The sequence below is a fragment of the Papaver somniferum genome, chromosome 9 (assembly GCF_003573695.1).
Source record: "Papaver somniferum cultivar HN1 chromosome 9, ASM357369v1, whole genome shotgun sequence".
Taxonomy (NCBI): Eukaryota; Viridiplantae; Streptophyta; class Magnoliopsida; order Ranunculales; family Papaveraceae; genus Papaver; species Papaver somniferum.
In genome coordinates, this window is record NC_039366.1 from 161,554,917 (window position 1) to 161,569,922 (window position 15,006).

The 15,006-nt window shown below is 38.8% G+C and overlaps 2 protein-coding genes across 2 annotated transcripts; one reads left to right on the top strand and one right to left on the bottom strand.

Annotated features, from left to right (window-relative positions):
- Positions 1-2,469: 2,469 nt before the first annotated feature.
- Positions 2,470-4,009, top strand: LOC113307649. The gene has a single exon (XM_026556099.1). The coding sequence runs from the start codon at positions 2,576-2,578 to the stop codon at positions 3,773-3,775; it is 1,200 nt and encodes a 399-aa protein (XP_026411884.1). The 5' UTR covers positions 2,470-2,575; the 3' UTR covers positions 3,776-4,009.
- A 1,045-nt stretch (positions 4,010-5,054) lies between these two features.
- Positions 5,055-8,300, bottom strand: LOC113313791 (probable WRKY transcription factor 49). The gene is made up of 3 exons (XM_026562578.1): positions 7,629-8,300; positions 7,363-7,506; positions 5,055-5,750 (listed from the first exon to the last, which is right to left on the bottom strand). Exons 1-3 carry the CDS (start codon positions 7,940-7,942, stop codon positions 5,222-5,224), a joined length of 987 nt encoding a protein of 328 aa, XP_026418363.1. The 5' UTR covers positions 7,943-8,300; the 3' UTR covers positions 5,055-5,221.
- Between the last annotated feature and the right edge of the window lie 6,706 nt (positions 8,301-15,006).

Genomic DNA, 15,006 nt, shown 5'->3' on the forward strand with positions numbered 1-15,006 from the left:
CCGCACCACTGTGCCAATGGCAAACCATGCCAGCCACATCTACGCGCCAAGGCATGCCAACCATGCCATCCGCACCATTGTGCCAATGGCAAACCATGCCAGCCACATCTTCGCGCCAAGGCATGCCAACCATGCCAGCCGCACCACTGTGCCAATGGCAAACCACGCCAGCCATGCTGGCCGCACCATGCGCCAATGGCATGCCAAACCCTTGGCCCTAGCCATGCTGGCCGCACCATGCGCCAATGGCATGCCTAACCCTTGGCCCTAGCCATGCTGGACGCACCATGCGCCAATGGCATGCCAAACCCTTGGCCCCACAATGCCAAGCCGTCCAAACCCTTGGCCCCACAATGCCAAGCCGTCCAAACCCTTGGCCCCACCGTTCTGCCTTGGCCCCACTATACCAAGTCGTCCGCACCATTCTTCCTTGGCCCCACTATGCAAGTCGTTCGCACCATTCTGCCTTGGCCCGACCATGCCAAGCCGTCCAAACCCTTGGCCCCACTATGCCAAGTCGTCCGCTCCATTTTCCTTGGCCCTACCATGCCGGCCTTCCCTATGCGGATACCAAAACAAAGGCGTGCGACGATCAACGACCACTCTTCAATCCTAGATACAAATCCTAGCCGTCCAAGGTCGCCAGACAACGCATGGTAACCTTTGGCTCAAAACCCTAGTTTTCGCCACGCCAAACCGTGCCAAGGCATGTCATGCCACATGTGCCAATGGCATGCCAACCACCTTACCGCGCCATACCATGCCGACCTTCCCTATGCGGCTACCAAAACGAAGGCGTGCGACGATCAACGACCACCCTTCAATCCTAGATGCAAATCCTAGCCGTCCAAGGTCGTCAGACAACGTATGGTAACCTTTGGCCCAAAACCCTAGTTTTGGCCACGCCAAACCGCGCCAAGGCATGCCATGCCACATGTGCCAATGGCATGCCAACCACCTTGTCGCGCCATACCATGCCAGCCTTCCCTATGCGGCTACCAAAACGAAGGCGTGCGATGATCAACGACCACCCCTCAATCCTAGATGAAAATCCTAGCCGTCCAAGGTTACCAAACAACGCACGGTAACCTTTAGCCACAAACTCAAGTTTTGGCCACGTCAAACCGTGCCAAGGCATGCCATGCCACATGTGCCAATGACATGCCAACCACCTTGCCGCGCCACGCCATACCGGCCTTCCCTATGTGGATGCCAAAACGAAGGCCTGCAACGATCAACGACCACTTTTTCATCTAAGATGCAGAGCTTAGCCTTCCAAGGTTACCAGCTAACGCATGGCAACTTTTGGCCCTAGTTTGGTGGCGCCTAAACAAAGCCAAAACCCTAACTTTTGGCCGCGCCTAAACCAGACCATATTAAAGCCATACCGAGCAGGCTTTCATGCCACTGGCTACCAAACGAAGGGTTGCAATAATCAACAGCTACCTTTCCTCTTAAGATGCAAAATCTTGACCGTCGAAGGTCACCGAGCCGGCAAGTCTCCCAAGCTTGACTTTCCAGACGACAAAAACATGCTACATGTTTTCCATGAAAACACTCGAGACATCAACGCATGTCACAAACTGGGGGATGCTCATTGGGTATTGGTTTGGCGGTTTACAGCGTGCGGCGTACACTACGCCCGTTATAAGAGAGTATCATAAGGATGAGGCGGTTAGTAGATACAAGGAGTAATGGTGAAACGCTTTCTTTTATGGAACATCAATTCCAGGCGTTACCGGTTACCACCCCCTCCCATTTACTCACTTGTTTTCCATTTCTTAATGAGACCAGAGTACGTTTCACTTCAACTTGTATAAATAGGTCTTACCTATTTCCACCGAACAACAAGTTCAGGTCAGGAGCATACAACACTTAGAAAATATTTGCTAGCTTTCCATCTGTTAGCTTCTCACTTTCTGATACAAGTCGTAAAACAACTACTGTTCCAGAATCAACTATTCTGGTCTCAACACTCTCTTCGCTTCCCTCCCCAAAACCAACCCTTCTCCTTCACTTTGTGACCGAAGCAAGTCTGGAACGGCCATTTCTTGGTTTAGGCCGGATTTGTACAGATTGATCTCTCGAATCTAGAGTAATCCCTTGCAGTACATTGTTTAGAGTTTAAACTCGTTTCTCACCCACACACCCGAAATTACCAAAATCAGCAGAAATCGTTTTCACCCTCAAACACCCACCTTCTCAACATAACTATTTAGAATCATCGATTAATTGACGATGAAATGAGGAAGTTATGGAAGAAAAGTAGAAAAAGAAAAAAAGGAGAAAAAGGGAGGTGCAGTCGGTAATTAAAGAACGAAGGAGGGTACCAAATGGTATCCCCTTAGCCAGAATCCGACCTCGTATAATTGTGAATATGCCCAATTTGTGAGAGTATTCTCCGATTGTGGATTCAAAGAAAGTCCAAAATGAAAATCCCAAAGATGCAATCAGGGGAGCCAAAACAAAGAAGGTGGTTGCAATATAATTTTCGGGGTGCCTAAATAAAGTCTATCCTTGTTTATTCACCTCTGTTTAGATGAGACAGATTGAAAATCAGTAAATTGAAGAAATCATGGAAACCAGTTCAGTTTTCCTTCACACAGCAACCTACCCATTTGGGTGTTCTCCTAGAAGAACAAACAGATTTTCAGTCAGACCTTTGAACAAACGCTTACAACACTCACAGTTAAATGGGAGATTTCAAAACCCTAAAACCCTCAAAAACCTAGTGAGTTGCTCCAAACCCCTAAGCATTAGGTCACCAATATCACCCCAATTCAGAAATTACTTCAAATGCTCATATTCAAGCAGCAGCAGTAGTAATAGTGCCTCTGAAGCTGAAGTAGAAAACCCATTAACCAAATTTGCAAAAACCCTTTCTTTGGATTCAGTGAAGAAATCTTTATCTGAATTAACACCTTTTGATATCTGCAAATGGTCTGGGATTGTCTCAATTGCTATTGCTGCAACAAAATGGACGGTAAATCTTTTACTCAGTCCTTTTTTCTGGATGTATTTTAGTTGGACTTGGTTATTTTGGCCTTGGTTTCTAGCTGTGGGTCTTGCAGTTTACGGTCTTTATTGTCTTCGTAAACATTCGAATGGGGAAGCAAATATCTTTGAACAATTAGCCATAGTGACTTCAGCTTTTACTTGGTTAACCCTTGTTCCACCAGCTCATTTTAATGGATACCTTGAAGGATGGCCATTTGTGTTCTTCTTTGTGTATCATTATTTCTTCTTCTTCAATGCTAGTATAAGGAAACGTCTTTATGGTGATTATTATCTCCCTGCGCATGATCCAAAATGGGATATCGTGGTACCCAGTTTGTTTCGATATTTGTTCTTTACTGGTGTAATGGTTGGTCATTGGTTTGCGGCAATGGAAGGACCTGAATTGCACTTAATTCGCGGTGGTTGGAGAAACTTCGGAGTTTGGGGTTTGATAATTGCAACGCTTTTTATGCACTACAACTCAAGTTTGTATCTAGCTAAGTATTCTGAGAAGGTTGTGGTGCCAACTTCAGTTGTTCAGTTTGGTCCCTATAGATTTGTTCGACATCCAATTTATGCGTCTACGATGATGCTTCTTGGAACGTACTGTGTTGCACTTCGGGCACCTCTAAGTTTGCTGTTTATAATTGCCGTCTGTGTGGTTTATTATGACCAGAAAGCGAAATTGGAAGAGAGCTTGTTGCTGGAGACATTTGGGGATAAATATACCGAGTACATGAATAAAGTTAAGTACAAGTTCATCCCTTTCCTATATTAGTCTACTTTCGGCTGTAATGTTGTTAATTGACGTGGGTTTGTGTGGATTTGCTCTTATCAAATCAACCTTTTGAGCCTTGTAATCGGAATTTCTAGTGGATGAACATGACTAGTTCTTTCACTTGTTTTTACTTCATTCATGATTTTCAGAGTGTATTTGATCCTACATTTGGCAGTTTTTTGTTGTTGTTGTACTCGATGTTATTAATTACATTTTGTGTTCCTGATCTTTCCATTTGAAGTTGAGTTCTGTGACTGAGGTGGTCTATGCTGTTTTTCTTGTATATCAGCATTGTGAAAGTTTTTAACTTTTTCAACATCATACATAGTTTATTTCATAACCATCAAAGTGTTCTGCACATTACTTACTCTATATTCTCTTTAAGTTACACAATTGCTTAAATGAATTTTGTTTGCGTTCTTGCATAACTATGTAGCTCCTGATCTTTTCATTTGAAGTTGAGTTCTGTGACTGAGGTGGTCTATGCTGTTTTTCTTGCTTTGTAGTATATCAGCATCGCGGAATCTTTAACTTGTTCAACATCATACATCGTTTATTTCATAATCATCAAAGTGTTCTGCACATTACTTACTTTATATTCCTCTTTTTCTTTTAGTTACACAATTGCTATAATGAATCTTCTTTGCATTCTTTGCATAACTATGTAGCAGCTGATATTTACTAATGTTCTCAAAACGTTCAGGAAAAGGGTGTCACCTCTTGAGTCGTGTATTAAAAAGTAAAATACACCACTAATGCACCTTCTATATCCTATCCATGACGTAGAGCTGACGCTAAACTTCAAGAGTGAACTACAGGTTATTTGATCCTCTAATAGCATCATTGTGATTGCTTAAGTTCTGCACCAAATTTATGATAGTGCCCATATAAATCTTTGAGGCTGAAGAATTGTTAGTTTCATTTGCATGTACAGCCTTTCTGCATTTGCAGATTGTTACTTCTTAGACTAGATGGAACTCTCTAAAAAAGAGAATTTCAATTGTCGTCTTCGTCTGCCATTGGTATCTTGGGGATGCTTTAATTTCAGAGCTTTTATGCATTATAGTTTCTGTGCAGTAACTTCCTTTCGCGTGAGTTGTTTGCTGTCTTTTTCTGTTTCTAGCATTAATGCTTCCTTAAAACACATCTGGTGTGGTTTCATGGGTTTAAATTGAGAATATCAGTTGTTTATAAATATTTCTTTCCCACACTTTCCATTGACACCAATAGGATCTTTTGTCATGTGGCGGTAACTCTTGTTAAACTTACTAATACATCTCACTGGAAACACAGTTTCATAAACTCTGCAACTATTACCAATCATAGATCCATTCATAATCGTTTCCTTACATCCGAGCTTTACATCATTATTATTAGAAGAACCACTTGTTATCTATAACTAAACTGATGAAAAAAGAAGAGGAGGAAGAAGAAAATAACGAATGCTTAGGTGGCTCTAGAAACAGCACTTCCAATATCAAAATCATAATAAGAACTATTAGGTGACCAGGAAAAGGAAGAACATGAAGACGGAGAGGAGGATGAATAAGAAGAATTTGAATATGAAGTGTTGGTATTGTTGGATGGGTTTCTTATCATCAAAGGTACCATATCTTCAAGCAAACCTTGTGAACATATACCGCCCGGCTGTTGAAATATATCTTCTGGAGGCGCTATGTAAACTGCGTCTGAGTTTGCCAGGTCCACCAAATATTGAGCTTTAAGTACTTGATCGTCTTCTACCTGAGAAACGCTGCTGTTCGTCTTGGATTTTTTGGAAGGTGGGTGAGGGTTGGTAGTGGCGGTGGCAGCAGGGGGGGTGATGTTGGTGTGAGATTTGGTTGGTATGAAATGGGAGTAGGCAAAATGGAGGTGGAGCCCTTCATAGGTTATGATAAGCGTCTCCGGGTCCTCCCTCGATCGTTCCACCTGCTTCTTGGCGCTGCACCTTGGGTTTGTACACCTATAATAATTCCTGTATCCAAATAATGCAGAAAGCAAACCCCAAACAGAATAAGAAACTAAAACAAATCAAAAGAAAAGGTTAGGACTTAGGGTACCAAAACTTCTAGTGGGACATTTGATATAGAGTAGTTGGTACATATCATTTGCACACAGTTATTGATTTTGGTTATTCTTTTCAATTTAACATACTGCCATGCAATCTCAGATTCTAGAACATTTGTAAATGACACCCTTGTGGTTATTTATTGTGCAATTAGCGTTAATTAATTGAATTCGAACTACATCAAACCTATCGTGGATGTCAATTTGTTGTGCTGTTATACACGAGTATCAAGTTAACAAGCTATTCCATATAATAACATTAAATGCTCTAGGAAAAAAATAATCAATGGCAATCAAGTTAAATACTTGAACTTTCGACCTCTCACACCAACTCTGCTCCCACCATGAGTAGTACTTAGTAGTTAGTAAGTTCGCGAATCATTCGCGAATTTTTCCGTATCACGAATTTTACCGTCTTATTCGCGTACGTTTGCAACTCCGAACCCAAATCGTGTATTATGTGCCATTCCCGGATTATTCGCGAATCGTTCACGAATTTTACGTATCCCGAATGATACGTCCGCTTAATTCGCCATAAATTCTTTAGCTTTTACTTTTCAAAGACTCCACTTTTTGGGCTTTACTGCCTCCCGAACATACACGACCGAATATTAGACGTGTTGTAATTTTTATGAAACAAAAACGACTGAAGAGATTTGAAGGTGAAGGTGAGAGAGATCTCAAACTCACTAACCAAGCATCTAAACCACCATACGACGTCCTCTTGGATAACTAATGTTGTATATATTATTAATATCATCATATTGAGTTTATTTTTTCCTTAAATAACTCACACATATGCATAAAAATTGGTCTATGACCTTATAAATACAAATTATTTGTTATATATAGATACCGAATTTTCAGAGTCGAACTCACATTTATAAATCGAATTATACACGTACGTATGCCGTTCCGAATTAATGACGAATCACGTCCCGTTGACCGAATTTTGGACCGAATCTGGATTTTACAAAACCGTATAATACTCGTACGTTTGTCGTTCCGTACGTTTGCCGAATCCCGAATTCCTAACTAGGGACTTACTACTTAACCATGTAAAATGACATTAAAATGGATACTTTTCACAAAATCAATTTTAAGTTCAATCTTTGAGCTATACGAAATCTGCATGCTTTGATAGTAAAGACCTAGGGATAGTGCTGTCATTATCCAGTTAGTGGGATTCTTGTTCGTTCTTTTCCCAAACAGTAGCGACTAGCGAGTGAGCGAGAGAGAGAGGGATAGTAAAGGAGCAGCCTGGGGTAATCCCAACTAGCTAGTCCTAACAATCAGAGTCACCGAAGCAGATACAAACCGACAGATAGGGTAGACTTGCAAGTTTACTCTACGGACAAGAGAAAATAGACACGGATACAGCCCTAAAAGTAAATAAACGAGAACTCCTGTTGAGCATGAAACACTGGATAGTACTTGTGAACTGAAAAGTTGTTGTCCAACTTTGAAAAGGTTTAAGAATTGATAATGGCCATGGTTAAACTAAGAATAAGATAATTCACCTTGGATTAGGGCTGTTTTTGATTGATTTTTGCCCATATTTTCTCCATTTATAACCATCATCACTCAGTCCATCTCCACAACTTTTGATTTTTAACGTATACTTATTATCAACCTTACTCAAACCCTTCTCTATTATCGAAAACCTGCAGAACAAAATTCAAACTTGACATGAACGGACGAATATCAACAAGACTAACCAGTTTTTGGTTAGAAAAAAACTCAACAACACGTAATGTATCGAGGGGAGAACAAGGAAAATACGTACCCGTTGCGTGAGATGCTCATGTCACTGGAGTCATCATTGTGTTGCTGCTGGTGATGATTTGTGAATGACAGCGCTGTCTCAATATCTCCAATAGTTGGCCCTGAGTAGTGAACATTAGCCTTCGAAACTAAAGGATTAACCGGTGTTGGTTTCTCCGCTGATGAAAAACTTCGTTCGGTTTGACTAGAATCTAAGAAGTCGGGTAACATAAAGAAAGGTGATTCATTATCAAGAAGCTCTCTTACTAACTCGGCATCATCTTCTGTTGACCCATCAAACCAATTAGTTGCTGCGCTGAGTAAATATTCCTCCATTACGATGATCTTCAACTTAACGTATAAAATTCATAGCATTACCAGAAAAAAAAGAAGTATCGATGGTAGTATAAGTAAAGATGATGAAAGAAATGGAATGTTTAATTTAAAAGATAATACACAGAGAAAGAGAGACTGTGGAGTAGATAGCGAAGAGATGGATGTTTACGTGTTGAACTGTCTTATTTTCTTTGAACCAGTGCCAGGTAACTAGTTTATATAGTCTTAACGTAATTCTGTAGCTTTTGGGTAACGCAAACCCACATTTCTAGTTAATGAAGTTCACGGTTGTAACTTATTCTAACTGTTAGAAATGTAATTAGGTACATGGACTGATCCAATTAAGAATGGACCTAGTCTGTGTACATTAAGTATCTGAATGGACCCATTTTGTGTACATTACCTGTGATTTGTATTATTGTGTTCGTTTCAAGAGTGGTACTAGACAATGGGTTTGACTTTGAATAAAATTCCAAAACCTCATAAACTACTATCTTACAAACTCACTCACTCACTCTGTCTACCCCCGCATCTTTCTCTCTACTTGGTGTGTCTCTCTCTTTTATCTTGATTTTGTCTGATTTTTGTTTCGATCGAATGTGGTTCAGGTCAGAACTAATAAGCGAAGGTGAAAGATGGGGATTCAGTTAGACCAAACCCACCACCATCCGACCCGTGACCATTTCCCATTTGATTAAGACTAATAATCTTAATTCTATAAAGGTCAACTACTACTTAGACAGGGATCAAAGTGTGGGGATAAATAATGAAAATCTAGTCAACCACTAAAGCAAACTACTACTATCAAATATCTACTTCTCATTGTTTTAGGATATTTCCCCCTAGTTGATGAAGGTTACAATGCCACCATTAGCCCAACCTCATAGGCCGTGTGAGAATGAAATTATTCCTAGATAACCATCATTTTACGTTTTTTTCCTTCTTTTCTGGACAAAAAGTTACAACCATCGCTTGGACACTGATCAGTGCTGGTGTTATCTCGTTTAGCTCACCAAGTTGTCGTACTAAAAGAAAGGCTCACTCAGTTGTCCACAGATAATACTAAGATATCAGTTGTCCACAGATAATAGTAGCCAGGATGAAACTGTTTACATCCTGGCTATTTTTACATTCTCGTCAATTTGAACAGTATCAAATTTTACATGTTTTTTTTACCCAGAAATTGTTGATTTTGGTTTTTTTAACCAATTTTTTGATAATTCTCCGACTATCTAAGATACAAGTTTAGATCCACATATGTTCACATTACTCAGAAATATATTACGTGGTGCATTCATGTCCTTCCAAAACGGCTAAATTTTGTCTAATTTTGGGGTTCTCTTTGATTTTTTGAAGGAAGGAAACGCTCGTTATCTCTCTTGGTCAAAATCCAATGGCCCTTATCTGGGGATAACAAATACAACAAGGTTCATAACCAGTACAACTACTAGTCCAACCAGTAAGACAAGCACTGAAAGATGGAGATATGTTTTATGAAATTTATGGTGTATGTTTTAGATGTTACTATGCTGTTACATAGCTATCAAGTTAGGGAAAATTTGGCATTATGTTAAAGGTGTTGACTTTATTGTATTAGGAATTCGGCAATTTTTCGATATAGACAAATGGTTGACTGTCAGAAACTTGTTTAGGTATTTAGAGGGTCGGCTAAGCTCAGCTAGTAGTATTATTTTGTACATTTTGTTTTAAAATAATAAAGTCAACCCATTATGGTTGTAGGGCGCACTCCTGGCAAGATTAGGAGCGTGTTGGAAATTGACAGTGCTGTGTGCCGGACCTAGAAAAAACGTACTCCAAGTTTATATAGGCCGAAAAAACAAATGTCTTAGATCAAAAAATCTGTGGATTGTTAAAATTGGATGTACTTAGTAATCAAGCTTATTATAGGTGCGGCATGGTTTATTAGAGGGGCGGCATTGTGATAGTAATGTCCTTTTAGTTGGTTAGGGGATGTCTTAAAGGGGATATAAATTGACTAGATTATCCTTTTCATCTTAAATCAACCAAAATTAAATCACTTTTTTTTAAACCTAATGAATCAGAAAAAAATCAAATCAGTTTTTTTTCATCATCTTCTTCATCTTCTCTTCTCCTCCATTAAAACTGAAAATTTCATCGTCTTCGATTAATCGACGATTTGAAAAATGTTTGGAAAAACCCAGTTAGGGTTTAGTTTATCGTGTTGGATTTAAGTTAATTTTGTATCAAAAAATAGGGTTTTGTATGAAAATTGAAATTGAAATTGAAATTGAAATTTCTGGTTGCATGTGAGTTACGGTTGGTAATAACTCAAATACGAGCTGTAACTGTAGATTAGGTTGATGTTACAGTTGGTTTTAACTCAAATACCAACCGTAAGTTCTTAGTTTTGAGAAATATGTTCAGTTACGGTTTGTATTTGCATCATATTTATCAACCGTAATTGAGTTACGATTTGTTACTCAAACAACCATACCAACCGTAAATAATCATGTGTCTTAAGAATTTATCAAATAATGATTTACGGTTCAAAAGTTAAGTTGACACACCAACCGTAGGGTAGTTACGGTTGGTCTCGATTCATTAGTTACCAGCCGTAATTTAGTTACGGTTGTTGTCCAAATTTAATTACCAACGGTAACTGGTTTTATGATTGGATCTTTCCCAAATTTAACCAGTTACGGTTGGTATTTGATAACTTATGAACCGTAACTCTGGTCACGAGCAAAATTGTAACCGTAAGTTCTTCTGAAAATTTAAAAGTTTTGATTTTGTTACGTACTTTAGATATTTCTGAGCGAGAAAAAGCTAATGGGAACTAATTTAGAAGTATACTGGAATCACTCATTTTGGTTGAGTGAATCAAAATCTAGGGTTTCACAAATATCACAAAAGTTTTTCTTTTTCTTCTCCTCTGAACTTTTTTTTTTTTAACTCTAAAAATCTGATTTTGTTTTGATTTTAAGTTAATATAAGTGAAATTAATCATTAACACTAAACTTGATTATCATCACTAAACTAGGTTATCAGTAATGAGGGTTAATTTGTCATTTCCATTTTTTTTTATAAGGGACACCTTGAATGATCATGTAATGATCCTTTTTGTCCTATTAGAATGCCGCCCCTCTAATAAACCATGCCGCCCCTATAATAAGCTTGTTAATAATATCCGGTTGCTAGTGAACCTCATATACTACTGTTTACATAGTTACTAACTATACAAAGAGAATGGAAGAGGGAAGGAAGGGGGTTTATTGATGTTAACTCGTTACATTTATACGCTTGCTTCTCGGCTATTTATAGCCAGAAGGATTGAGTCGGTAAAATAAAGAAAGTTACACGTATTTTGAAATGCCCAAATGCTTAAGGGCTAAGCATGTTTACTAGATCCTTATCTTGATCGAATGAGGAGGTGAAGTACTCTTCGATAGTATTCTCGGATTCACTAGAATAGTGAATGGTGGGCCACACTATCAAAGACGTGTGCACATAATACTCCCCCTTGGACCACAATTCTAAGGACGTTGCCTCATTAAAACCTTACCAGAAAAATTTAACTGGGACAAAAACTGGTCGAAGGAAAAAGAGTACAACACCGGTAGATTTAAAGTGATGATGGTAGTCACGAATTTTCTCTTGTTGCTGAAACTCTGTCAGGAAAACCATTTAGGAAAAACCTGAGCTTGGAGTGAGGTTGGTCGTTGTCATGAAGTATTTTCTTCAACAAAATTGTGCTAGGAAAACCACTTGGGTCAAAAACCTGAACGCCTGCGCCAAAAAAACCACTTGGGAAAAACCTGAGCGCCTATAATAATGCCGACATCGATGAGTATGTTTCCTTGATAAATATGATTATCCAATATGGCACCTCAAGAAACTCTATACATCTCTTTAGCTGGTGATCATCGTTCTAAGATTGTTATCTCATTAAAAACCTCGTTCGGAAAACTCATTGGGACAAAAACCTGAACGTAGGAAAACATGAGTCCTTATAACAATGTTGGAACTGCGGATATCATTGGACTCGCATGCCTCGTTAAAACCTTGACAAGGAAAACCCTGTGGGACAAAACCTTGACTAAGGAAAAAGAGTACACGACGTAATGTCCAATGTGCCCATATCCGTAATCTTCCTTGGCTTTACTCCCCCTGATGAGTATCCTTCTCAGTTGACCATTGCATAGGGACCACGAACCATCTATGAATATCATCAGCAGCTCCCTCTACTCGAGAAACTTGGTCTAATTTCTTTCTGCAATTTTTTAATGATCATCTGATTGTTGCGGTCTTTATTCTCTACTAGATTTGCCTGAACAATCATAAAAGATTGGAGAAAAACGAGTATCCTCTATTAATAAAAAATTAGCTAGGAATATGTTTAGCTTCTTTAACAAACCTGCCAAAAATCAAAAACTTAAACAGTCTGATTATATTTGCTCTGTGGGAGACATCTAGCGATCTTTCATACAAAAGATCAAGCTTAATGGTACCACGAAGATTAGGGGACCAAAGTCTCAATATTGGTGCTGAGTAAAACCAGACTTACATGTTTACCACAAGTCTAATGTGAGGTACCTATAACATATCTCAGTTAACATACCATTAATTTAGACATATTTTGTGTAATGCAAACCACAGAGGGATACACCTCCTTTATTGAGATGTAAATCGATCAATCTTAAAAGTAAGAGATCGAATGACCATAATCATGTTGGATTTTCCATTAAACATGTCTAAACCTTTAAGGTTGACGAAATTAATGGACTTCCAGCAATAACGCTCAACCAACAGATTGAGACCTTGTTTTACCGAGAATTTATCTTGAACTCCTGCTTTAAGCATTTTTGTGTTTTGGAGAATTCTTTAGGAGTTCCAATCATATAGATGTTGCATAAATGAAATCTAGTAAATGCACAATATATGGGCATATAAGATGGTTCACATATCCCTGGATAACATAAGCATTCACTTAGACGATTGACCACTTTCGTCCTTATTGAGCGAATGCATATGACATGGTAATTCTAATGATTAAACCTTCAGGATTTTGTATACAGTTATCTGTATCTAGTCTTTCATACAGATTCACGATAACCATATCCACTAGATGCACATCGAGTCCTTAAAGACTGCCAGACAAATACCAAAAAAGGTAGTTGCATCTATAATAGGGAATATGTTACAAAGTAATCCAATTCATATTTCTGTGAAAGACTTCGTGCCGTTAGTTGACTTTTCTTTTCTCACAATCCGCACTCACCAAACTGTAGCCACTAGAGGCTACCTTATCGGATTTCAGGACTGCAAACACCCGTCTGTGACCAAGAGTAGCTCACATTATCGAGTGTTAGGGATGCAATACCAAAGATATGCATCTTTGCGAGAAACTGTTATTCCGCTTAAAACTCTCCTTTCAAGTTTAACCAATCATTCATTTGATGACATTCCCTTATAGAGAGTGGTATGACACCAACATCATCTATGACAATATCATTAGATACTTTGATTATGTCATCAACAATCATTGTATCATGATAGAAAATTTATCTATTGTATGCATGCTTTATTGGGATCCTCTCATTTTGAGGTTCCACAGCCTTTGCAGAGACGTTCTCTTATTAGGAGAACTATACTCAGAGAAATCAGATCTTACTTTCATAGTCTCTTTGAGAGCACTATATTTTAATAATTGTGATTGATTCTTTCCTTTTCGGAGGAGTAGAATATTTGCAGTCAACTAGTCAACCACGTTGTGGTGTCTTTTAAATGACACACTAGCTACTACATACGCAACTTCTCACGAGTAAATTAATCTGCAATTTCTGAAGATATCAAATCTTCTGCATGTCTTTCACTTTAGAAAGCATCAAGATGAGATACATCCTGGTTTATTTTTGTGCAAACCAGGATACTTCACGCCGTTTCTCAGGCGACAGCCTTTCCTTCCCCAAACGGTTGAAGACTTTCTCATCAAATCTGCAAATCTTGTAGTAGAATAGTAAGAACAGTGGAATGTAGCACGTCTTAAACAGAAAAAATGACAATGGTTTCATGAGTAATAAGTTCAAAATGCTTTATGAATTAATTAAATAAACCATTCAATAAATGCAAAGAACAATAAAATACTCGTCATTAACGCCCAAAGTATCACTAGGATAATACAACATCAATAACTGACAAACAAGAGTTTCATTTAATATCTATGTGAGTATAGATACACAGTCACCACCCAGTTCATATGTCGAGTCACCTATGACTACGAGACCATACTTCCATCAAACCGGTTAGTGTCTGAGGAAACTCCCTGTCAAGGGTTGGCGCTATATAACAATCTACCTAAAATAGTTCTCTTACTACGCTTTTATATAAGCATCAATTTGTAACCGATGCTAAGAATGAAGTATCAAAAGCGTATACAAGGGGGAAAACAACTCAATATATACTGAGGTCCATACTTGCCAATATATAAACTATGTCGATAATTCCTTTGCAAAGGGGGATATCTATCCACAACAATTTTAGTAGCTACTCTGAACATTAGCGACAACCAAGTTATTAATCAGTTAGTTAACGATCTCACATCATTCCCTAGAGTACGAGGATATTTTAATCCATTGATACCAAATTTACTTTTGCGGATATTCTTCACCTCGAGATATCTACGCACTTTTATGGATGTGCTCCTCGTCAGGAGATATATCAACTCATCACTCAAAGAGAATATGGACGTCATCTGATTAGATTGGCATACCTCATACAAGAGGTTTTCGTCTATGTTTCTAAGCATATTATCCAGACGAAACAATCGCTGTGATTCTATGGCATGCCTTGCAAGGACTTTAATTTACGCTGAATAATCAAGCAAGCGTACTCTAGCTAAATCTAGCAATAGAGTAATCTCCAACACCTCAGGCATTTCTCGGTGTGAGAATTTAGATTAGACACAATTGGAGTTAACCAATATCTCCGAAGACTCTCCCCCTGATCCTAAGGCGGGAATGTCTCATCAGTAGTAATTCATTTCTGCATGACTCTACCTATCAAGGGAGCAACTGGGTGCAGAA

Excerpts from the sequence above, each read along its gene's own strand:
- LOC113313791 (XM_026562578.1), bottom strand. The coding sequence starts at position 7,942 with ATGGAGGAATATTTACTCAGCGCAGCAACTAATTGGTTTGATGGGTCA. Across the intron at positions 7,507-7,628 it reads ATGAGCATCTCACGCAACGG|GTTTTCGATAATAGAGAAGG; the intron begins GTACGTATTTTC and ends TTTGTTCTGCAG. Across the intron at positions 5,751-7,362 it reads AAAAACAGCCCTAATCCAAG|GAATTATTATAGGTGTACAA; the intron begins GTGAATTATCTT and ends ATTTGGATACAG.
- LOC113307649 (XM_026556099.1), top strand. The coding sequence starts at position 2,576 with ATGGAAACCAGTTCAGTTTTCCTTCACACAGCAACCTACCCATTTGGG.